Source organism: Gymnoscopelus braueri, assembly GCF_963280865.1.
Source record: "Gymnoscopelus braueri genome assembly, chromosome: 23".
NCBI lineage: Eukaryota > Metazoa > Chordata > Actinopteri > Myctophiformes > Myctophidae > Gymnoscopelus > Gymnoscopelus braueri.
This window is the reverse complement of record NC_137625.1, coordinates 350942-376392: the sequence shown is the minus strand read 5'-3', so window position 1 is coordinate 376392 and position 25451 is coordinate 350942. Positions and strand designations below refer to the sequence as shown.

Here is a 25451-nt window from a genome sequence, read left to right as displayed (position 1 = left end):
TAGTTTGAGCAGTTTTTGCTGCGCAGTTCCTCGTTTAAGTTAATTGCCTTCACCTGCTGTAATGCTGCGCAACAGGGCAGATCTCCGCCAGGCCAGGTGGCCCTACCCAGGCCCATGAAATTCATAGGCAGTCAAAGTAGCCAATTAGAATGAAATCTGCTAAAACTGACTCATACACTGATACAGAACCATATATAGGCTATATATTGTCTCTGACTCTCTGTCGGTTGGGAAAACTGTTCCTTTTATTTTAAAACAATTTCAAATGGTGAAAAAAGCCAATCTACAAGCTATAATTATTACAAATTAAGAAATACTATATTTTGAATAGTGAAAAATACTAAAAATAGGGGAAAATACATAAAATCTCTAATCTGTGATTCTAATGTGATTAATGTGACCCTACAGTCAGTGAAGTCCAGGGCTGAATGTGACAAATATTGAGACAAATAGGCTATAACCCAATACATAATGTTATGAAATAAATGGGTTATATTTCACAGATAGTTACACTATTCTTGTACTATATTAAAGTTAAATCCTCCTTAACCTTCAAGTTAAATTCATTATTTCCGTGGACTTAAAAATCATCGTTTTATTTGATGGCCTTCTTTTTGATTGGCCTTTGTGCCTTCAAAAAATACCACACCAAAAAAAAGTGGCCTTGCCCATAAAACGACATAAAACGACGTCCTGCTATCAATGGTAATCCAAAAGTAACTGAAAGTAACTAGTAGTTACTTTTTAATAATAAGTAATCAGATTATCGGAACCCTCCCAACCCTGGTCTCCCCCCATAGTGGGGAGACCCCGCCTGGGTCCCCCCCTTTTTTTTCCCCAAATGTTTTCAAATGTTATTTTTTGACTGGGGACAGTCTGTCCCCCCATGATTCAGTCCAGTCAAAAAAGAACATTTGAAAACATTTGGGGGAAAAAAGAATATATATTATATTGTGTGTGTGTGTGTGTGTGTGTGTGTGTGTGTGTGTGTGTGTGTGTGTGTGTGTGTGCAGGGTCACTCAAGGTCATCTCAGAGGTGTTCCAGCGCATTGAGGACAACGCCCGTAACCATGACAACCAGATGCAGCTTCGTCGCGTGCAGAAGTTAATGAAAGGAAGGAAGAACAAAATACTCATACCAGGTACAAATACTCATACAATACTCATACCAGGTAAAAAAAATACTCATACAATACTCATACTGTACCAGGTAAACATACACATCCCAGACTTGTCTCCCTTCCATAAAACACCATGACAGTCTCTACAGTTACTCTTCTTACTAATGACTCTGGAATGTAACACTAAATGATATAAAGGATACAGTCACATGACATACATGACATATAGTCAAATGACAAATAGTCACATGACATACAGTCACATGAAGTTAACTCAGTAAAGACACACTTTTCATCAATGAGCCATGAAACAACAGGCAACATAAAACAGCTCAGGTGTAAGAACAGAGTCTCTTACTTTCTAATCAATAAGCCATGAAACGACACCAAATATCACTGTTTAGGTTCACAGAAATAAATAAATAAATAGTTGTGCCTTGAACAATCTTAACAGGAAACATAAAACAACTTCAGTGACTCATCATTATTTACCACCAGTGACCAGTCTCTCAGTCAACTTATTATTCCTGCCTTATTGATTGATTGAATATTTTATTAGGCAAACAAATTAAAACAGCACAGTTACATTTAAAATACTTTGTCTAACAGGTAACACGTTCATGAAAGTCCTTGCGGTCTTGTTTCCAATGTTTCCAAACTTTTTGGAGGCATTTACTCAGATATGCGGGAATAGGGGGCATATCGGGCAAATCTGCATTTACAATTTTGAAGACCAGTCCCATTTTTAGTTGTTTAACCCTGTCTTCCACCCTGAGCCAGCCTAGGCTGGCAAAGTGAGTGGGAGAAAGGTGGGTCATGGGCCCCAGTCCGAGGAGTAGTCGAATCAGTTTGTTTTGGGAGGTTTGAAGCTTAGTCTGCAGTGACACTGAGGTGTTGGAGTACCAAGAGGAGCTAGCATAGTCAAAAAGGGGCTGAATCAGGGCCCCTGAGAGGGTCCTGAGGGCCTGAGGGTTGACAAAAGAGGAAACTCTGCCCATAAATCTGGTTCTCTGGTTTACTCCTTTGACCACCTTTGTTGCCATGCTTTCACCTGTCAGGTATTTGTCAAGAACACAACCCAAATAGGTAATCTCTTCTTTGCTAGAGATAATTGTGTCATCAACTTTGACATTGAAATCATTTACATCCATCTGTCTGAGGGAATGTTTGGTCCCAAAGAGAATGGATTCAGTTTTCCCTTTATAGACACGTTTGTAGTTCCATCAGGCACATAGAAACCCCTGATTGCTGATTGCTTGAAGCTTTCTTTCTTTCTTGTAGGCAAACACAGATTTTTTTTGTACATAGTGGTATTTTTTCTCTGCATTTTTATGTTGATTTTTGAACTGTTTGGTTGCTACTATATATGTCTATGAATTAATACCAAGGACCCCAACGGAAACAAGTCCACAAGGACCTTTTTGGTCAGACTTTTAGACAAAAAGTATTAGAAATGTAACTGTGTTGTTTTACATTATTTTTGCCTAATAAACATTTCAATCAATAAATCAATCAATCAATGCAACATTGTGAAAAAAAAGTCTTCTTCCCACTTTGCCTGAAAGTGATTGATATATTATTCTTATGTGTTAATAGACTTGAATACTGACGCTCCCCGCGCTGTTCACATTATGAAACGTGTTGCATTGTGGGTTCACATTATGAAACATGTGTTGCATTGTGGGTTCACATTATGAAACGTGTTGCATTGTGGGTTCACATTATGAAACATGTGTTGCATTGTGGGTTCACATTATGAAACATGTGTTGCATTGTGGGTTCACATTATGAAACATGTGTTGCATTGTGGGTTCACATTATGAAACATGTGTTGCATTGTGGGTTCACATTATAAAACATGTGTTGCATTGTGGGTTTGAAGCTGTGGGGGGCGTTGACAGGCTGTTAAACTGTGGGGACCCCCTGGAACTCCCTCAAGGACCCCTGGGAGGGCCCCCAAACCACACTTTGAGAGGCAGTTCACCTGAAACTGTCTTCTTTGAAATGGTTTTGTATTTTTGTGGTTTCATATTAACTCTCCGAGTGCCAAGAACGAGTTATCCCGAGTTAAAATAAATAAATATATATATATATATATATTTTTTTTTGGAAAAGAATGTTCAGAACCCAAGATATCGTGATCCGAAGATTTGCTGCTTCATTCACTTCTTGTTTAACTTATTACTGAAAAAGGCTGTATCTCAGCTCCTGAGCACTTTTTTTTACTTTAAAAAAATTGCTGGCACGGTATGAACATATATTTTGTGTGGGTGCTGCGCGAGAAAAAAGGACGCTCTGCTTCCAAAATCCACAGTTTTTTTTTCTCTCACGCCGTTTGTTGAACCCCCCAAGGTTGGTGCCCTGTGCTGCGCTGCTTTTATCCGCCAGATTGGGACGTTCACGGCATATTTTGCACCATTACGGTGCGTTCATCATCGGTGACGAGTGCCTCTAACAGCCGCTGCTTGCTGCGTGTCACAGCGTGTCTGTGTGTCAGGATACAAGGCAACAATCACGTGCAGCATGCATCCTCTCCACCTGTGCCTGATGGCTGTACACGGAGGTGACGCAGAACGTGTCACCTCCGTGACGCAGAACGTGTCACCTCCGTGACGCAGAACGTGTCTCCTCCGTGACGCAGAACGTGTCTCCTCCGTGACGCAGAACGTGTCTCCTCCGTGACGCAGAACGTGTCACCTCCGTGACGCAGAACGTGTCACCTCCGTGACGCAGAACGTGTCTCCTCCGTGACGCAGAACGTGTCACCTCCGTGACGCAGAACGTGTCTCCTCCGTGACGCAGAACGTGTCACCTCCGTGACGCAGAACGTGTCACCTCCGTGACGCAGAACGTGTCACCTCCGTGACGCAGAACGTGTCACCTCCGTGACGCAGAACGTGTCACCTCCGTGACGCAGAACGTGTCACCTCCGTGACGCAGAACGTGTCTCCTCCGTGACGCAGAACGTGTCTCCTCCGTGACGCAGAACGTGTCACCTCCGTGACGCAGAACGCGTCACCTCCGTGACGCAGAACGCGTCACCTCCGTGACGCAGAACGCGTCTCCTCCGTGACGCAGAACGCGTCACCTCCGTGACGCAGAACGTGTCACCTCCGTGACGCAGAACGTGTCACCTCCGTGACGCAGAACGTGTCACCTCCGTGACGCAGAACGCGTCTCCTCCGTGACGCAGAACGCGTCACCTCCGTGACGCAGAACGCGTCACCTCCGTGACGCAGAACGCGTCTCCTCCGTGACGCAGAACGCGTCACCTCCGTGACGCAGAACGCGTCACCTCCGTGACGCAGAACGCGTCTCCTCACCTCCGTGACACAGAACAAACGTGTCACCTCCGTGACGCAGAACGTGTCTCCTCCGTGACGCAGAACGCGTCTCCTCCGTGACGCAGAACGCGTCACCTCCGTGACGCAGAACGCGTCACCTCCGTGACGCAGAACGCGTCACCTCCGTGACGCAGAACGCGTCACCTCCGTGACGCAGAACGCGTCACCTCCGTGACGCAGAACGCGTCTCCTCCGTGACGCAGAACGCGTCTCCTCCGTGACGCAGAACGCGTCACCTCCGTGACGCAGAACGCGTCACCTCCGTGACGCAGAACGCGTCACCTCCGTGACGCAGAACGCGTCACCTCCGTGACGCAGAACGCGTCACCTCCGTGACGCAGAACGCGTCACCTCCGTGACGCAGAACGCGTCACCTCCGTGACGCAGAACGCGTCTCCTCCGTGACGCAGAACGCGTCACCTCCGTGACGCAGAACGCGTCACGGAGGTGACAAGTTTTGCATCACCTCTGTGACGCAGAACGTGTCACAGAAGCCCCAAATAGGCCCCGCCCATCACATTACACCACCCAGAAGAAGGGGTGATGTAGGAGTTTGCGCTGGGTGATGGGAGGGGATTTGCCCTCTCTATTATTTTTAACTCTATGGTTCTCCCCCATGCAGGCAGGTGGTACATCCGTGAGGGTCCTCTGCGCACGGTGCCCCCTAGAGGCTCGGAGGCCAAGCTGCGTCACTTCTTCCTGTTCTCAGACATGCTGCTTCAGGCTCAGCGCTGTGGAGCCCTTCACCCCACCCACGCAGGGAAGTTCAAAGGTCAGCGAGCCTTCCCTCTGCAGGACTGCACCCTGGACAAGGTGTTTGGACACACCCACAGCCAGGGGGGGCTACTGAGCGTGAGCGCACACACACACACACACACACACACACACACACACACACACACACACACACACACACACACACACACACACACACATTTACAACTCCAGACCAAGAGTCCCACAGTGGGCGTGGTCTATGGTCTGGAACCAGTGGGCGGGGTCTATGGTCTGGAACCAGTGGGCGGGGTCTATGGTCTGGAACCAGTTGGCGGGGTCTATGGTCTGGAACCAGTGGGCGGGGTCTATGGTCTGGAACCAGTGGGCGGGGTCTATGGTCTGGAACCAGTGGGCGGGGTCTATGGTCTGGAACCAGTGGGCGGGGTCTATGGTCTGGAACCAGTGGGCGGGGTCTATGGTCTGGAACCAGGCTAATATGGAGTCACACCATTAGGACTGATTTCTCATAAAGACACATTATTGACCCCCCCCCCCCCCGGCCCCTCCTCCTCCTCCTCCTCCTCGTTCCTACGGTGTGAATAATTAAAGTCAGATTAAATGTAGCCTCGGAAACCCAGGCTTTTATTTTGTTACAAAAGAAAAAAAGCCTGGGGGAGCCATGCAGGAACGATGGTCTTAGGACCTTGTTATCTCCTAACCAATCAGAGTGTAGAGGGGCGTCGCTCTAAATTTGGTGACGTCAGCGTGCTCCGTGCACAGGCCGAGGGGGGGGGGGGGGAGGGACATAGATTGGTGAAGCAATAGGAAGCCCCGCACAAATCCGGGCGGCTGGGTTAGGATCCGCCCTTCAAGACCATGGATTGAGCTCGTTGCCTCAGGCTAGATTAAATGTGACACAGGTGTAAATGTCATGTAATCTGTATGCAAAGTCACAAAGACAATTTTTGAAGAATGTCCATTGATCCTCCTCTCCTCTCCTCTCCTCTCCTCTCCTCTCTATAACTCTAAGTAGAGACATAATGATATATAAATAGCAGCCAGTGATGTGTTATTGACTGGCAGTCAACTTCTGTGTTTTGGTACGATTGATGTGTGACCCTAACCAGTGAATGTGGAGATGTTGTTTTGTCCATCATTGATTAGAATGAGAAGAGCTTTTTAATACTTTTCATTGGTTGAATATATGTAAAACCCACACAGACGTAAAGGCTGTTCAATAACACTGATTTATTAAAGAAAAAATAATGTAAAAGTAGAAAAACGGACATAGGAGGTCAGTGATGGTATATTACATTGACATGTTGGCCTGACTGAGATTGATTTATGTATTCCCTGCTCTCTGTCTGTCTGTCTGTCTGTCTGTCTGTCTGTCTGTCTGCCTGCCTGCCTGCCTGTCTGTCTGTCTGTCTGCCTGCCTGCCTGCCTGCCTGCCTGCCTGCCTGCCTGCCTGCCTGCCTGCCTGCCTGTCTGTCTGCCTGCCTGTCTGCCTGCCTGCCTGCCTGCCTGCCTGCCTGCCTGCCTGCCTGCCTGTCTGTCTCTCTGTCTCTCTGTCTCTCTGTCTGTCTGTCTGTCTGTCTGTCTGTCTCTCCTACAGTTGACGTTTCCTCAGGCTAAGCTGTTGTTGATGTCATGTGACCAGGAAGACATGAATGACTGGTTCCACAGCCTGACCTCTGCTATCACGTAAATATTATTATTATTATTCATATTAATATAACTATTCTATATGAATGAGTGGTTCCTCTACTATCATGTATATATTACTAGACCTCAGTCACCTCAGAGCTGCATTTGACACGGTCGACCACATTATATCACCAGACAGACTGAAACACTGGGTGTGTCTTTCTGGCTCAGTACTAAACTGGTTTGAATCACCTTTAGAGAACTAGTCCATGAGCCAGAGCCCCAAAATTGAGCAATTATTATCGAAAGAGTGGGCAAAACCAAACCTATATTAAATTGTTCAGAGGGTCAATACGAGTAAATAAATGTATGATAACCTCACCACAGGAGCAGCTTTTTCATGGTTATCACACATTTTGTAATTTTCCCCATACGTACATGACAGGTCAAAAAATGACAAAATTTTAAAAAGAGTTACCATAATGAAACTTCCTGAGTTGATTACTTACATGAAGACAATGATTTATCGTATTACAAGTTTTCTGAAATTGTATATTTAAATATGCAAATTAGGCATTTAGTCCATGAGCCAAAGCCCCAAAATTGAGCCAGATATTGAATATTCCCTCGTTAAAAACCTTTGACTCCAACATCTTAACAAAATGAAATAAGTATGTTGACTCTGGCTTTGTCCAATGTTGATTCTGGAAAGTTATGCAAATTCAGGCATATTCCTAATGCCCAATTTGCATATCTAAATATACAATTTCAGAAAACGTGTAATACGATAAATCATTGTCTTCATGTAAGTAATCAACTCAGGAAGTTTCATTATGATAACTCTTTTTAAAATTTTGTCATTTTTTGACCTGTCATGTACGTATGGGGAAAATTACAAAATGTGTGATAACCATGAAAAAGCTGCTCCTGTGGTGAGGTTATCATACATTTATTTACTCGTATTGACCCTCTGAACAATTTAATATAGGTTTGGTTTTGCCCACTCTTTCGATAATAATTGCTCAATTTTGGGGCTCTGGCTCATGGACTAAACAGAGACACTTTAGTATCTATCGCTGATTACACATCTGTGAGGACCAACAATCACATGCGGAGTTCTGCAAGGATCCATTCTATGGCCCCTACTGTTCAATATCTACGCACACTAGCTCAGATTATGGAAAACAACTCAATAAGTTCCCATGGTTCATGCAGACGATACATAAATGTACATAACCGTATCACCAGAGGACTATTATGATAAGATAATTATGATTATATGGTCAATACAATCACTGACTTAGTGCATTGAACAAATCAACAACTGGATGTGCCAAAAGTTTCTTCAATTAAACAAAGACAAAACTGAAGTAATAGTTTTTGGAGCAAATGAAAACAGATAAAAAATCTGCACCCAGCTCCAACCGCTAATGTTAAAAAACAGGTTCTGTTGCCACTCTTATTTATTTTAAAACACAACTAAAGACCTTTCTGTTTGATTGACTTCTTTTTATTATCTCCTCTGCAGTGTAACTGAATCTATTCATGTTAACTTATGTTGTTTTATGCATCCTAATGTTTATAATGTTATAAAGTCATGTTCTGTGTCTTGTCTTTCCTCAGGAAGCTGAGGTCTAAGAACACAGTGATCCATCAGAGAGATGATCTGTGCAGGAGACCCCTGCGTTCTGCCCTAGGAGACCCCACAGCATCTCCCAGACCCCTGCGTTCTGCCCCTGGAAACCCCACAGCATCTCCCAGACCCCTGCGTTCTGCCCCTGGAAACCCCACAGCATCTCCCAGACCCCTGCGTTCTGCCCCGGGAAACCCCAAGGAGAATGAGAACGCACCCATGACTCCTGGGAGGAAGAGAACCCAGGTGAGTCCAGTCTCTCTCACTCACTGAAATGGATGGAGCCGACAACCAGCTTTATATTTAAAGCACTCTGCCTGCTCAACACCATGGAGGCTTTATTAAACGTAACACTGCTGAACACCATGGAGGCTTTATTAAACGTAACACTGCTGAACACCATGGAGGCTTTATTAAACGTAACACTGCTCAACACCATGGAGGCTTTATTAAACGTAACACTGCTGAACACCATGGAGGCTTTATTAAACGTAACACTGCTCAACACCATGGAGGCTTTATTAAACGTAACACTGCTCAACACCATGGAGGCTTTATTAAACGTAACACTGCTGAACACCATGGAGGCTTTATTAAACGTAACACTGCTCAACACCATGGAGGCTTTATTAAACGTAACACTGCTGAACACCATGGAGGCTTTATTAAACGTAACACTGCTGAACACCATGGAGGCTTTATTAAACGTAACACTGCTGAACACCATGGAGGCTTTATTAAACGTAACACTGCTCAACACCATGGAGGCTTTATTAAACGTAACACTGCTCAACACTATGGAGGCTTTATTAAACGTAACACTGCTGAACACCATGGAGGCTTTATTAAACGTAACACTGCTGAACACCATGGAGGCTTTATTAAACTTAAAGGAAAGCCACCGAGAAGATGCCCGTTCTCAGTCTTCTGTGTGGAGCATGTTTGAGGTCATAATGTCATTTAACCATTCAGTTTAAATGATTATTTTGGGGGTCGTTTAGACCAATTATCCACGGGTCAGTTTCGGAATCGGGTAAAAACTAAATATTGGACCCATGCCCCCCCTATCTCTCTCTCTCTCTCTCTCTCTCTCTCTCTCTCTCTCTCTCTCTCTCTCTCTCTCTCTCTCTCTCTCTCTGACATGTATGATGCCCCCCCTCCCCCCTCCCCCCTCCCCCCCAGGTGAGTGAGGACCGTACTGAGCATGCTCAGAACGCACACGGCGGTGAAACCAGCAGCTCAGATGAACCCGAGGCCAGCCTGTCTAAGAGGATCAGACTGGAGAGGTGACACACACACACACACACACACACACACACACACACACACACACACACACACACACACACACACACACACACACACACATTTTAACAATGTATTTATGTCCACACAAAAGGAAATGTATAAAAGGACACACATATTAAGATGCAGCAAAGTTACATCCACAAAGTCAAGACATACTGTATGTCCTCATGATGCAACAAGCATATCATGTGACCCAGCCCTCCATGACACCAGCAGCAGTGTCTCTGGTCATGTGACCCAGCCCTCCATGACACCAGCAGCAGTGTCTCTGGTCATGTGACCCAGCCCTCCATGACACCAGCAGCAGTGTCTCTGGTCATGTGACCCAGCCCTCCATGACACCAGCAGCAGTGTCTCTGGTCATGTGACCCAGCCCTCCATGACACCAGCAGCAGTGTCTCTGCATGGCGGATGACATTCATAGCAGAGATATAGCTCAACACTCTGTCAGCCCTCCTGCCTGGTTTCTGGGTCTCAAGTAGTAGAAACCCTCTAACAACCAGTCCTACGGGCATCATGTCCCAGGCTGGACCACCAGAGGAAACACAGTTCTCAGTCCACTCCCTCACTGCCGCCCGGTGTCAAAGCTCTCTCTGTAGCGTAGCTGCTCCCATGAGCCTGAACGTCTGTTAACCCAATGTTGTTCCTCAGCTAGTGGACACACCGCTAGAAGGCCGCCGGGTCTTTATCCACCGCCGGGTGGTAGTTAGTTACACCGCCTCTCTTCCCGGTATTGCGGAAGGGAAGGGCCTCCAGGCAGCGTGGGCTGTCGGTTTACAGTCCTCCATCGGTGAGCAGAGCCTTGTTGTATGCAAGCTTGTGATGGTAATGAAGCACACAGTCCCCAGAAGTTGCGAATGCATCTTAAATGTGCACCTACTACTTTAACACTGGTAGTTACAATGGGGCAGTTTAACGTTACACACACACACACACACACACACACACACGCACACGCACACGCACACACACCACTGCACTGTAACACAAGCCTCCTGAATGTCCTTCGGGTTGAAGCAGAGAAATGAAATGAAGTAAAACCTCTGTTATCTATTTAATGACAACAACCTTATATAAATGTTATAAACTCCCCCCCTCCAAAAGAAAACTTTATTTCTGTCGATTATTTCTCCCCTTCATTAACATTAATGATTGGTTTTGTTGGTTTGATTGGTTTTGTTTTAATGATGGTTTTGTATTTAATGTGGTTGTAAAGCCTGAGTATTCACCTTTACAACGAGGTGCAACTTGTAAGGATGGTGCATTTGGTGGAATGAGCAACACAGATAAACATATGGGTAGCCCTCCTCGTGCCCCCTAGTGGACACGAGGAGAACATATAAACTCCACAGATAAAGAGACCAACTCGTCATGTTGATGCTTGGGTCACATGATCAGGTGTCTCTTATTGTGAAGCTTATATTGATGTGTGTTCAATCCTCATGATTAATAATCATCTTTATATTGTCCTGTCTGTCTGTCTGTCTGTCTGTCTCTCTCTCAGCAGTGAAGAACCTGTCTCACACAGCTGTGTCATCCTCTAAACATCCAGTGGAAACCGGTGGCGTTCCTCAGGGCTCTGTCCTCGGCCCCACCATCTCTCTGAACGTAACCGGGGTCCCCCAGGGCTCCATACTAGAACCTCTACTTTCTTTCTAAACCTAAACCTCTCTTTGCCCACAAAACATAGCAGATCTACAAGCTTGTAGATCTGCTATGTTAGTGCTGTGTGCTCAGCTATCACCACCAGGCCCAGAATACAGACTCTAGGGTGCATGTGGTTCATATTAGTATCAAAATCTAACACACTTTATGTTAGTATCCATTTAAAACTAACACATTTTATGTTAGTATCCATTTAAAACTAACACATTTTAACACTAGTGTTGTGTTAGTGTACATTCAAAACTAACACATTTTATGTTAGTATCCATTTAAAAGTGTCTAAATGCCTAAATTGTAAATTATAACACATGTTAATGTTGGTATCAGTTTAAAACGAGCACATTTAAATGTTAATGTTTGTGTCAATTTGACACTGTTTGAAACTAACACAGAGTTTAAAACTAACACAGAGTTTAAAACTAACATGGAGCCAAGCTGTGTCTAAAAGGTTAACAGGAGCTTTTTGTAGTTCTAAGTTAATCTGGACTACATTTAAAAATGTGATTTATCATCATGTTTCCAAAGATGTTATTATGTAACTTCTCCTGCTAGAGGCTTCAGTCCTTCTCTATGACAACGTGCAATAATGATAATAAATATGTAATATACCAAAGAATGGAGACGATCTACAGAGGATAATGAAGCGTTAACAATCAGCTGAGCTGCTTAATCCATTTAAGACCAGCAACACATCTGTGTCTTTTTTTTATTTCTTTGGGCATTTCGAAAATAGCAGATCTACAAGCTTGTAGCGCGGCACTCGTAGATCTGCTATTTTTGAAAAATCCTGAAAATGTGGGCAGATCTTTGAATATGTTTTTTTTTTTTAAAGCAATTTTTTTTTACTCAAATCTTTGCTTCCGGGGGTCCCTGGAACAACATATTTTCAGGTGGGGGTCCACGGCCAAATACAAATCATTTTGGTGGTCCTTGACATGAAAAAGTTTGAGAACCACTGATATTAAAGCAACGTTTTTCGGATTACAAGACATGTAGAATCCACCAGAAACAAAGATTTGAGTTACAAAATGTTCGCTTTGAAAATATATACCGGTATATTCAAAGATTTGCAAAAATGTTCGTGTTTTCTTTTCCAAAAATAGCAGATCTACAAGCTCATAGCGCGGCACTCTGTGCCGCGCTATGAGCTTGTAGATCTGCTATTTTTGAATAGCTCAAAGAAATGTAAAAATTGCACAGATGCGTTCCTGGTCTTCATGGGTTCATGGGGTACATGTGTCATTGGTAGAAAATAAGTCATGTTTTGAGTGAACTATCCCTTTTAAAGACATACAGTGTGACATCATGGATTCAGACATCTGCTGGGTGGATGAAGGATTAGATCTTCATCCGTCTTCTAAAGTCCAGGCTCTGGTCTGTTAGATCTAGTCTTAGTTTTATGTCCTTCTGTCTCGTGTCTCGTGTTCAGAACAGATTGTCTTTCTGCAGATTCATTAAAACATTCATCCGTGTCATTTTAGATCTGAGCAAAAAAAAAAAAGCATGATTTTATACTTTTATATCTTAAAAATAACAGATCTCGAAAAATCTGCTAAAAATCTGAAAGCTAAAAATCTCAAAAATAGCAGATCTACAAGCTTATTCTTTTATTATCTCAAAATATTTTGTTCCAAATATATTGTATTTTAAAATCATTTAAAAAGGAAACAATTTTTCACGGGGGTCCGCGGCCAAGTACGTATCCTTGACCCCCAACGTTTGAGCAACCACTCAGGGCCGGTTCTTCCTATAGGCCAACTAGGCGGCCGCCTATTAAAAAAAACAACAACAAAAAACGTATTTTTTTTAAATATATATATATTTTATACCCTAACCCTAAAACTGAAATAAAGCCAAAAACAAAAAAAGTATCAAAATCCGCCCAAAACCGCGCGTGCGATCAGAGGAATCTGGCCTAGGCTGCTGATCAGCCCAGAACCGGCCCTGGCGCCACCACTGATATAGAAACATGAGTTTATCACAAAACTGTGTAGGATTTAGAAGATATTTGTAGAATGTGCCTTGGGTCTTAATGGGTTAATGTGTGAATGTCAGTCAGTCCAATGAAACCTTGTGTTCTGTCAGTCTCAACGTCAGAAACCTGGTGTCTACACTTTTAAACTGTTTGCATAAATTACACAAACTGTTTCCCACTTTTTATTATGGGTCGCGTTTTTAATTTCCTACATTAAAACATGGAAGAACAGATCTACAAGATCACACTCCAAACATGATTGAAGAGGCTTTATTACGTTGCTGTAACACTTTTAATCACCTCAGTCATGGTGGATTCAAGCAGTTATTGTGTATTTAATTAACCTGGATCATTAGTTAATTAGTCTGGATCATTAGTTAATTAGTCTAGGTAATAATTCATTAACCCTTTCAGACCAAAAACGTCATTTTTAGATGTCTTTGGGCTATTAAAAAATAGCCGATCTACAAGCTCATAGAGTGCCGCGCTATGAGCTTGTAGATCTGCTATTTTTTGAAAAATCGTGAAAATGTGTGCAAATCTTTGAATAAAAATTCTGTAGCACATTTTTAACTCTGTTACAACTTCTGGGGGGGGGAGGGGGGGGTCCCTGGAACAAAATATCTTGAGATGGGGGTCCGCGGCCAAAAATCATATCATTTTGGGGTCCTTGACGTGAAAAAGTTTGAGAACCACTGATTTATAGCAACATTATTTTTTTAAACTAGGATTTATAAGACATTTGTAGAATCCCCCCAGAAGCAAAGATTTGAGTTAAAAATGTTTGCTTTAAAAAAATATATATATATTCAAAGATTTGCTCAAATGTTAACGATTTTTCAAAAATAGCAGATCTACAAGCTCATAGCGCGGAAGTGTCTGAGCTTCAATGTATTCATAAAGACGTGTGAATGTGTTTGATATGCAGATTTATAAATGAATAATTGTTTTATATAAAACACTATATTATGCACCAATCACTAGTGAGATCATTGTTTTATAAACTGTTTGTATGATTTATATATTTTAATATTTCTATGTTTTTCATATCTTTGTGTATTTTCGGCGCTGCTACTGTATGTGTCAAGCTGTTACACTGGTTGTCATGGAAACCCCTTACTTTATTGAAATGGCTCAATAAACTCTAAAAAAGAAATACAATAAATACAAATTATTGTTACATTTTATATATATGTTTTCACCCCTGTCCGTCCGTCTGTTCGTGCGTCTGTTCGTCCGTCGGTCCGTCCGTCCGTCCGTCCGTCTGTGAGCAGCTAATCTCCGGCACGGTTGGACCGATCGACGTGAGACTGCACACACACTCCCTGGAGGCCAGAGCCGACCTGTTATAGCGCCACCCGGAGGCAATTTTTTGCAAACCACATTTGTCGATATTACCTATAGGCAAGGGAGGGGGTTTGTCGCTAAGTTTGACATTTGACATTTGACATTTGACATTATGTTTAGCTGATCGCACCGTGAACTGGTTTTCCAGAGGGAACAACAGGCAGTCCAACAGTGAGGGGCGGGGGGTGTTGTTAATGTATCGATATGCAAAGAGGCTATAGAGTTAAAGTCCTGCTTCCACAGAGTAGTAATAATATTATAATATATATTTGGATATATTATTATTAGCATGGTTCCACAGAGTATAAATAATAATCATATTTTATAATATATTATTATTATCCTGCTTCCACAGAGTGAAGGTGATGAACTTCCTGAAGGATTTGTCTTTTTTCTCCTGGACGTTTTAACCTGATGATGATGTTTTAAATATTTAAGGCTCTATATGTGGAACGCAGCGCTGAGCCCAGAGAACAGACCCACCAAAGAAAGATTCTTTCTGTTTTATTTTAAACTATAATGTATGCATAACTGTCTCCTGGCTTGCTCTCCGGTTTGTCTTCAGGACAGCGCTGGACGCTAACAGAGTACGATCACTACGGTTAGTCTTCAGGACAGCACTGGTCGCTAACAGAGGACGTTCACTACGGTTAGTCTTCAGGACAGCGCTGGACGCTAACAGAGTACGTTCACTACAGTTAGTCTTCTGGACAGTGCTGGACGCTAACAGAGGACAGTGCTGGACGCTAACAGAGTACGTTCACTACGGTTAGTCTTCAGGACAGTGCTGGACGCCAACAGAGTACGTTCACTACGGTTAGTCTTCAGGACAGCGCTGGACGCTAACAGAGTACATTCACTACGGTTAGTCTTCAGGACAGTGCTGGACGCTAACAGAGTACATTCACTACGGTTAGTCTTCAGGACAGAGCTGGATGCTAACAGAGTACGTTCACTACGGTTAGTCTTCAGGACAGAGCTGGATGCTAACAGAGTACGTTCACTACGGTTAGTCTTCAGGACAGAGCTGGATGCTAACAGAGTACGTTCACTACGGTTAGTCTTCAGGACAGAGCTGGATGCTAACAGAGTACGTTCACTACGGTTAGTCTTCAGGACAGAGCTGGACGCTAACAGAGTACGTTCACTACGGTCAGGGAGTCGTTTACCGTCCCTCGAGAGACGGAATCGTCCCTCATTTCGAAACTAAAAGATGTGTCCATTATTGCATTGGTTCTCAAACTTTTTCATGTCAAGGACCCCCAAATTGATATGTATATGGCTGCGGACCCCCACCTGAAAATATGTTGTGCCAGCTTCCCCCCAGAAGCAAAGATTTGAGTTAAAAAATGTTCGCCTTAAAAAAAAAAGATATTCAAAGATTTGCACACATTTTCAAGATTTTTTCAAAATAGCAGATCTACAAGCTCATAGCGCGGCACTCGGTGCCACGCTATGAGCTTGTAGATCTGCTATTTTTGAATAGCCAAAGTTTAGAATATGGATAAAGTGGTTAAAGTGATTGTGACACTTGATTAACAAATTTACCCCTGGTATCCACCCCCCAAGGACCCCTGGGGGTCCCCGGACCCCACTTTGAGAACCAATGCCTTTTATTGAACTGGTTCTCAACCTTATTCTCAGTGGTGAAAAGTAAAAAAAAAAAAAAAAAGTAAGTAGGCCTACATTTACTCAAGTACTGAACTATTTGACTAAAGTGTGTTCCAAATACAATTTGCCTGGCTGTTGTATTTAAAGTAAGTGTTCTGTGGTCTAATATGTTATTGTCTCTCATAAGAACATAGAACTAGTCCAGTCTAATGTATTTAGAGGTCTAATATGTTATTGTCTCCATCACAGCCTGCAAAAAATAGTTGTCAACTAACTAACTAACTAAGTCAACTGTAGATTAAAATTTATGATTAAAATATGACTAAAACTAAAGCAGAATTTGCTGTCAAAATCAACACTGATCACAACTAGAATTTGCCCATCCAGATCCAGTGGGTTTTTTAGGTAAAAGTATAAATACTGCAATGTAGAAATACTCTGTTACAAGTAAAAGTCCGGCAATCAAAATGTACTTCAGTAAAAGTACTAAAGTATTGGCATCAACAAATACTTAAAGTACCAAAAGTAGAAAGTACTCATTATACAGAATGTCCAAGTTCACGAATGTATAAAATGTATTAAAATCTTTTTGAAAATAGCAGATCTACAAGCTCACTAGTCGCGAGCTTGTAGATCTGGGAACGAATTAAAACTAAACTGAAATTAAAGAGAGAAAAAGCTAAACTACAATAGCATTGATGGACAGAATATATCTATAACTAGATATCTCTCTCTATATATATATATATATAACGAGAGAGAGAGAGAGAGAGATCATAATAACATTGATGGTCAGAATATATCTATAGATATAAATATAGATATATATAGAATATAGAATATATATAGATCATAGTAACATTGATGGACATAATATAGATATATATATATATATATATATATATATATATATATAGTTATAGAATAGTTTCAGATCATAATAACATTGACGTTCAGAACACATCTATATCTATATCTATAGATATAGAACAGATATAGATCATAATAACATTGTAGGTCAGAACACAAACATGCTTGTGATCCTCAGTCTTATGCTGCCATCTGCTGGACAAAGAACATAATGCTACTCCTGCAGCTTCACTACCTGTAGAATCTACTCTACTGAGTAGAGTATAATTACCAGTGACGGAAGAAGTACTTAATCAATACCACAAGTTAGAAATACTCTGTTACAGGTGAAAGTCAGATCGTCAAAATGTACTTGAGTAAAAGTACAAAAATATTGGCATCTAAATGTAGTATCAAAAAGTACTAAAAGCCGAACAAAAGGCACTACAGAGAGTGGTGCGAACGGCGCAGCGCATCGTGGGCGGTGAGCTTCCCCCTCTCCAGGTCATACATCGGAAACGGTGTGTGGCTAAGGCCGGAAGCATCATCAAGGACATTTTCCACCCCAGCCATGATCTGTTTAAGTCACTGCGGCACCCACGGCCAGGCAAGCGTTGGAGGAGCATCGGAAGCAGCACCACGAGACTCTGTAACAGCTTTTATCCAGCAGTAATAAGACTGTTGAATGAGAACTGAGCATGTGGACACTGTGCACTGAACTCATTGAACAATGTTTTTAATGCACAGATGATCTGATCAATGTTTTAATTGGACTCCCCATTACAAACACTTCCTTCCCTTAAATTATTATGTACAATAGCCACTCTCTTAAATGCACTTTACTGTATTTCTATTCTATTCTATCTATCTTTTTAACTGCATTAATGGGCCTGTACAATTAAGAATTTCACCCATATTACCTGTAATGTGATGTGACAATAAAGTTTGATTCTGATTCTAAAAGTAAAAGTACTCATTACGCAAAACGTCCCATTTCACATTTTAAAATCTATAAAAATCTAAGATCTTTAAAAGGTCATTTTATCATTTACTCATGCTTTTATAAGCCCCGCCCCCAGACAGGGTTTAAGTTTCTAGATTCAGTATTTAGATATTTGATATTCTATATTCTACCTTCCTTTACAAACCATTATAACTTCAAACTCCATTTCTAACATGTTAGATTCATCAAAAACACCGTCTATATCTATACTATATATATATATATATATATATATATTCTATATATCTATATAATATCTATTCTTTATATCTATTCTATATATCTATATCTATTCTTTATATCTTCTATATATCTATATCTATTCTTTATATCTATTCTATATATCTATATAATATCTATTCTTTTTATCTATTCTATATATCTATTCTATATATCTATATAATATCTATTCTATATATCTATATAATATCTATTCTATATATCTATATCTATTCTTTATATCTATTCTATATATCTATATAATATCTATTCTTTTTATCTATTCTATATATCTATATAATATCTATTCTATATATCTATATAATATCTATTCTTTATATCTATTCTATATATCTATATCTATTCTATATATCTATATAATATCTATTCTTTTTATCTATTCTATATATCTATTCTATATATCTATATAATATCTATTCTTTATATCTATATCTATTCTTTATATCTATTCTATATATCTATATAGATCTAGATATATAGAATAGATATAGATCATAATAACATTGATGCCCTCCTGATACGTGAGGGGGCGTGTCTTTTCAATTACTTTTATCCTTTTATTTTTTTCATTCTCCAAAAACTAATAAAAATAAATGAACAACGTTGTGAGCTTAAAGGGATATTTCACTTTAAAAAAAAAGTGGTAGCCTACCATGTGACACGTTGTGAGCTTGTAGATCTGCTATTTTCAAATAGCCTAAGTATACATGGGTTAGGGCTACGTATACTTTGTAATGTATGAATCTACAAAGTAACTAGTGACTATAGTGTTGTAATAATTATAGTGCAGTAAACAGTTAGTAAACTCTGTGTGTGTGTGTGTGTGTGTGTGTGTGTGTGTGTGTGTGTGCGTGTGTGTGTGTGTGTGTGTGTGTGTGTGTGTGTGTGTGTGTGTGTGTGTGTGTGTGTGTGTGTACACTGTAAATAAATGACATCCTAAGGGTTTTCTTTCTTGTAGTTTTTATTAACACAATAGTATTAATCAGGGGTTTTCAACATTTTCAGGCCAGGGACCCCTTAGCTGAGAGAGAGATGAAGCAGGGACCCCTTAGCTGAGAGACAGATGAAGCAGGGACCCCTTAGCTCAGAGAGAGATGAAGCAGGGACCCCTTAGCTGAGAGAGAGATGAAGCAGGGACTCCTTAGCTGAGAGAGAGATGACGCAGGGACCCCTTAGCTGAGAGAGAGATGAATCAGGGACCCCCTCTATATTGTATAAAAGTGTTGACGTGGTCTGCTCTTTTTTCCCTCTACACCTATACCAAAAATAAGGCATTGTGAGCTTGTAGATCTGCTATTTTTGTCTAAAGTTCTCCTCAGAAAAGGGACGCTAGGGTTCAAGTGGTTAATGTAAAAAAAAAAATCACACCCTGTGTGAAGTGGGCGGTGTCTTGCTAGCTAATCACAATACTGAATGGAGTCAACCAATAAAATAAATACATTTATTGAAACACTCTTTATGATGGACGGAACCATAACTTGAAAAAAACAAGTTATGGTTATAACTATAACCATATATAGGGCTATGCACATGTGTCACGTGACACTGGCCAATCACAGTCCTGAATAGACTGTGATTGGCCAATCACAGCGCAGGATAATTGTACAAATTTCCTGGGCCCAGATCTCAGTGCAAGATATTTGTACATTTTTCCAAATCTCACTTATAGGGGCGGTTTCACCGCCCAAAAATCATATCACACAAAGATTTAAGATTTGGCGGACCCCCTGTAGTAACTCTGAGGACCCCCTGTAGTAACTCTGAGGACCCCCTAGGGGTCCCGGACCCCCTGTTGAAGACCCCTGGTATTAATGAATGTAACATCAGCTCAATGTAGATACAATAGCATTGGTTTCATTTTAATGAAGATATGAGTAAATATACATGAAAGGTTCTAAATAAATGTGAAATGACATTTTAAAGGTACAATACAATGATTTACAAAACCCTTCATTGGAGTAAATGTTCATTTTTAATACAACTTTACAATATTCATGTTTAAATGTTCTAGACCAGAGCTTCTCAAAATAATCATATGTAAACTGTGGACCCTCTAAAATAATCATATTTGAACTGAGGACCCTCTAAAATAATCATATTTGAACTGAGGACCCCCCAAAATAATCATATTTGAACTGTGGACCTTTTTTTTTTAAATCAAGGATTCCCCCTGGGGGTCCCCGGACCCCACATTGAGAACCACTGAATTCATGGATCTATACATCTATACAATATTCATGTTTAAATGTGTTAGACACACAGAGCCCCCCCCCCCCCACCACACCTGTTCCTGATTATTACATTATGATACATCACCCTGTCTGTCCTCACACAGAGACACAGAGGAGTCAGGGTCAAACGCAAACCCAGCATAGAGAGGTTCAGTGAATGTGTTCTGGAAGGTGTAAAGGTGTGTCAGAGTGTCCTCTAACACTCTGTAAAAAGACAGAGACCCTGCAGAACAGTCTAGATACACTGATACTCTGTTAGAGTCAGAGGGACGGACAGGAAGGAAAGTGACCTTACTATTGTGTGTGACACCGTAACTGTTACCATGGTGACCATCTCTACAGTACAGACTCCAGGACTTGTCATTGAATCCAAGCACACAGTCCCTCCCCTTTCCTTTCCTGTTGATTCCTCTGTAAGTCACTGCTATATTAACCCCTCCACTCCACTCTACCTCCCAGTAACGGTGTCCAGTCAGACCCTCTGAACACAGAACCTGAGCCTGTCTATCAAACCTGTCAGGATGATCAGGAGGATCCTGACTCTCTTTCATCCGTGTCGCCTTCATGTTGTTCTCAGACAGAGAGATGGATCTGGCTGCTGTGTTTGTGTCCAGAGTGAGATGAGAGAAATCTGATGAGAATATAAAACACAGTACATTAAAAACATCATTCACAGAGTCAGACAAACACACACACACACACACACACACACACGCACACGCACACGCACACGCACACGCACACACACACACACACACACACACACACACACACACACACACACAGACACAGACACACACACACTTTCCAAACATTCAAAAAAATAGCAGCTGTATAAGTTCACAGCACGACACAAAGTGATGCTCTGTGAGCTTGTAGATCTGCTATTTTTGATAAATCGTGAAAATTTGAGCAAATCTTTGAATATATATATTTTTCAAAGAAAAAATTTGTAACTAAACTTTGCTTTGACAAATGTCTTCTAAATCCTAACTGGTTTTTGAAAAAAAAAAGAAAAAAGCTTCTATATCAGTGATCTCAAACCTTTTCATGTCAAGGACCCCCAGAATTATTTAAATTTTGGCCGCGGACCCCCATCTCAAAATATTTGGTTCCAGGGACCCCCAGAAGTTGTAACAGAGTAAAAAAATTTCGCTATGGAAAAATATATTTTCAAAGATGTGAACATATTTTCGCGATTTTTCAAAAAAATAGCAGATCTACAAGCTCGAGCTTGTAGATCTGCTATTTTTGAATAGCCAAAATAATGTAAAATGACACAGATGCGTTCTCGGTCTGAAAGGGTTAACTTAGGTAAAAAGTCATAAAGTTATAATATGGAGATCAGAGGTTTTAGACGTTTGTGAAAAAGCTGTTTCTAAATATAAAGATAAATGTAAAATGACACAGAGATGCTTTCCAGGTCTGAATGGGTTCATTAGCCAACGTGTAGAATATGGAAAACAAGGGGTTAAAATGAGTGTGATGCTGTATCAACACATTTAGCTGGGGACCCCCTGGAACCCCCCAAGGACCCCTGGGGGTCCCCGGACCCCACTTTGAGAACCCTTAACCACTTTAACCCTTCATGGACCGGTGTCTCCCAGGGCTCTATATTTGGTCTGCTCAGTTTTTTTTCCCTCCAAACTCCAAATCTCTGTCGAAAATAGCAGATCTACAAGCTCACAATGCATCGTAGCATGAAGCGTTGTGAGCTTGTAGATCTGGTATTTCTGATGAATGTTCACGTATTAAGACATGGCCAACATTGGGATGCAGGGGTTTAAGTGGTTAATGGTTCAAATAAGGTTCTTTGAGGAACCATGTGTGGTTGTGAGCTTGTAGATCTGATATTTTTCAGGGAACATATTTGGTGTAGAGGGAAACAGAGCCCTGAGGAACTCCAGTCAGTGAAGTGGGTTTAAGTATTTAACATACAAAATAAAAATAATTAAATAATGTTTTATTAAGCATACATATGAGCTTGTAGATCTGCTATTTTGAAAAAAAACTTAACGTGTGTGCAAATCTTTGAATAAATATATGTATCTTTAAAGTGAACATTTTTAACTCAAATCTTTGCTTCTGGGGGTCCCTGGAACTAAATATTTTGAGAAGGGGGTCCACGGCCAAATACATATAATGTTGGGGGTCCTTGACATGAAAAGGTTTGAGAACCAGGATTTAGAAGACATTTGTGGAATCAGCCTCAGGTCTTAATGGGTTAACCACTTAAGCTCTATTTCAACTATAGTGAAAATATCAGATCTACAAGCTCACAATGTATCACACCGCGGCACGTTGTGAGCTTGTAGATCTGATATTTTCACTATATTTAAAGCTAAGTTCAGTTTTTATGTATTTCTTTTTTGGTTCTAAATTTAAATACAACAATGCATTGATTTATAAACAAAGTGCTCAATAGTAATTAGTACTTTTCAATACTAGAGTATTTACTTGAGTAAATACTTTGTCCACCACTGGTTTTCAGGACAGGGAATATTATCATTAAAAAATATTATTAGCAAAGATTTGAGTTTAAAATGTTCACTTTATATAAAATAAATCACTACATTCTAGGGGAGTTGCAGTGGTGGAAAAAGTACTCAAATGTTTTACCTAAGTAAAAGTATCAATACTGCAATGTAGAAATAACCTGTTACAAGTAAAAGTCTGGAATTTAAAATTGACTTGAGTAAAAGTACAAAAGTATTGATATCAATATGTACTTAAAGTACCAAAAGTAAAAGTATTCATCATGCAGAATGCCCAATTTCACAAGTTTTCAAATGTATGAAATGTATAAAAAATATTTTGAAAATAGCAGATCTACAAGCTCACAATGCGTCGCATCACAACGCATTGTGAGCTTGTGGATCGACTATTTTCAAATGGCCGAAATGTATATAGGGCTGAAGTGGTTAATGTATGTTTTGTAATAATAATCTGTATCTACAAAGTAACTAGTAACTAAAGTTTTCAAATACTTGTAGTGGAGTAAAAGTACAATATTTGCCTCTTGAGATGTAGTGGAGTAGAAGTAAAAGTACTGAAAATTGGAAATACTCTAGTGAAGTAAAAAAAAAAAAAAAAATCAAAATTGTACTCAAGTACAGTACTTGAGTAAATGTACTTAGTTAGTTGACTACAGAGAGGGAGGGGCCAACGGAGTATAAAACAATGTATAACATGTTAATGAGACAGACAGACAGACAGACAGACAGACAGACAGACAGACAGACAGACAGACAGATACTCACATCTTGTCAGGAGTTGAGGTTTAATCCAGTGTTCTCCTCCATGATTCACACTGTAGGAAGTAGAACAACAATGAATAGTGTTTTATCACTAGCAGGCTTGATTACTGTAATGCTCTCCTGTCTGGTCTTACATAATAAACTATAGGTCTGTTACAACTTGTCCAGAACGCAGCAGCTCGTGTTGACAAAGACCAAACAGAGACACACATTACACCTATTTTAAAGTCCCTGCATTGGCTGCCTGTCAGTTTTAGAATAGAATTTAAGATCCTTTTAGTGGTTTTTAAGTCATTTAATGGGAATGCACCTTCCTACTTGTCAGCAATGCTTCCTCAGTACGTGCCCGGCAGGGCCCTTAGATCCTCTAGCGCTGGTCTCCTACACATTCTACAGACTAAAACTAAAAGGTATGGAGGAGCAGCTTTTAGCTATTATGGTCCCACGCTTTGGAACAGCCTGCCGGGGGATCTGAGGGTCTTTTTAGCATTGCTTTTACTTATTTGCTGCATTTCTCTTCCTGTTATACTTATTATTTTAAATGATGATTATACTTTTGTCTAACTGTCTAACACAACGTCTCCACTACCTGACAATGAGTTAAATCTGTGTTTGTGTGACGTTATGGGTGAAGCATCCTCTCCCAACAACACACAGTCCAGGTCTACTCACGTGAGAGTCTCCAGTGCAGCAGAAAGCTTCTTCAGACCAGAGTCTCCTATGTGGCTGAAGTTCAAGTCCAGCTGTTTCAGATGGGAGGGGTTGAAGGTCAGAGCTGAAGCCAGAGAAGAACAGCCTTCCTCTGTGACCCCACAGCCTGACAACCTGCAGAGAAATACATATTTAACAAACTGCTGTTGATGTTCAAGTAGAGATCCACACAGAGAGAAAACACATGATTTACCTCAGGATCTGCAGTCTACAATGTGGACTCTTCAGTGCAGTAGAGAGCTGGTCCAGTTGTTGTTTCTGCAGGCTGATGAAACTGAGATCCAGTTCTCTCAAATGGGAAAGATTAAAGCTGAGAGCTGAGGCCAGGACTTCAACTCCTGTCTGTGTGACGTTACAGCCAGCAAGTCTGTAATTACAGATTACATATCTGGATTAACTATAAGAGTTTTAGAGTAAAGACCCAAGAGATGGAAAGAGCAGAAAGTCAGGAATAGTGTGAAGTAAATCATCTTAATCCTCCAACAGGCAGCTAACTGACAGGAAACAGGCAGCAGCAAGTTAACAATAGATGATCCAGCAAGTTGACTGAGAAAGGACAGAGAGAGAGTGTGTGTGTGTGTGTGTGTGTGTGTGTGTGTGTGTGTGTGTGTGTGTGTGTGTGTGTGTGTGTGTGTGTGTGTGTGTGTGAGACCACCATTATCGTTTCAGGAGACTTGACCACTATAAAGAGATGAAGTAAATTTCTTCTCTGTTTCTAGACATGAAAGTTAAGTCAAGAGAGGGTGAGCTAATATAAGTTTCTTGGGATAATGGATGATCAACACATTTTAA

At 41.1% G+C, this 25451-nt stretch overlaps 2 protein-coding genes across 15 annotated transcripts in view; one reads left to right on the top strand and one right to left on the bottom strand.

Moving 5' to 3' along the window:
- The window catches only part of arhgef39 (Rho guanine nucleotide exchange factor (GEF) 39), a 20550-nt gene extending 8080 nt beyond the window's left edge, over nt 1-12470 (top strand). The window contains 6 exon segments of the mRNA XM_080420580.1: nt 1014-1142; nt 5088-5317; nt 6798-6886; nt 8453-8708; nt 9645-9748; nt 11275-12470. Of these exon segments, the coding sequence (XP_080276706.1) occupies nt 1014-1142; nt 5088-5317; nt 6798-6886; nt 8453-8708; nt 9645-9748; nt 11275-11314 (848 nt within the window). The 3' untranslated portion in view covers nt 11315-12470.
- An 8286-nt stretch (nt 12471-20756) lies between these two features.
- The window catches only part of LOC308079286 (NACHT, LRR and PYD domains-containing protein 3-like), a 319371-nt gene continuing 314676 nt past the window's right edge, over nt 20757-25451 (bottom strand). For all 14 annotated transcript variants that reach the window (XM_080420674.1, XM_080420684.1, XM_080420680.1 and 11 more), the window contains 4 exons: nt 24853-25026; nt 24621-24773; nt 23952-24001; nt 20757-21322 (listed from right to left, as the gene is read on the bottom strand). In XM_080420674.1, the coding sequence (XP_080276800.1) occupies nt 20763-21322; nt 23952-24001; nt 24621-24773; nt 24853-25026 (937 nt within the window). In that variant the 3' untranslated portion in view covers nt 20757-20762. The remainder of the gene's footprint in view (nt 21323-23951; nt 24002-24620; nt 24774-24852; nt 25027-25451) is intronic.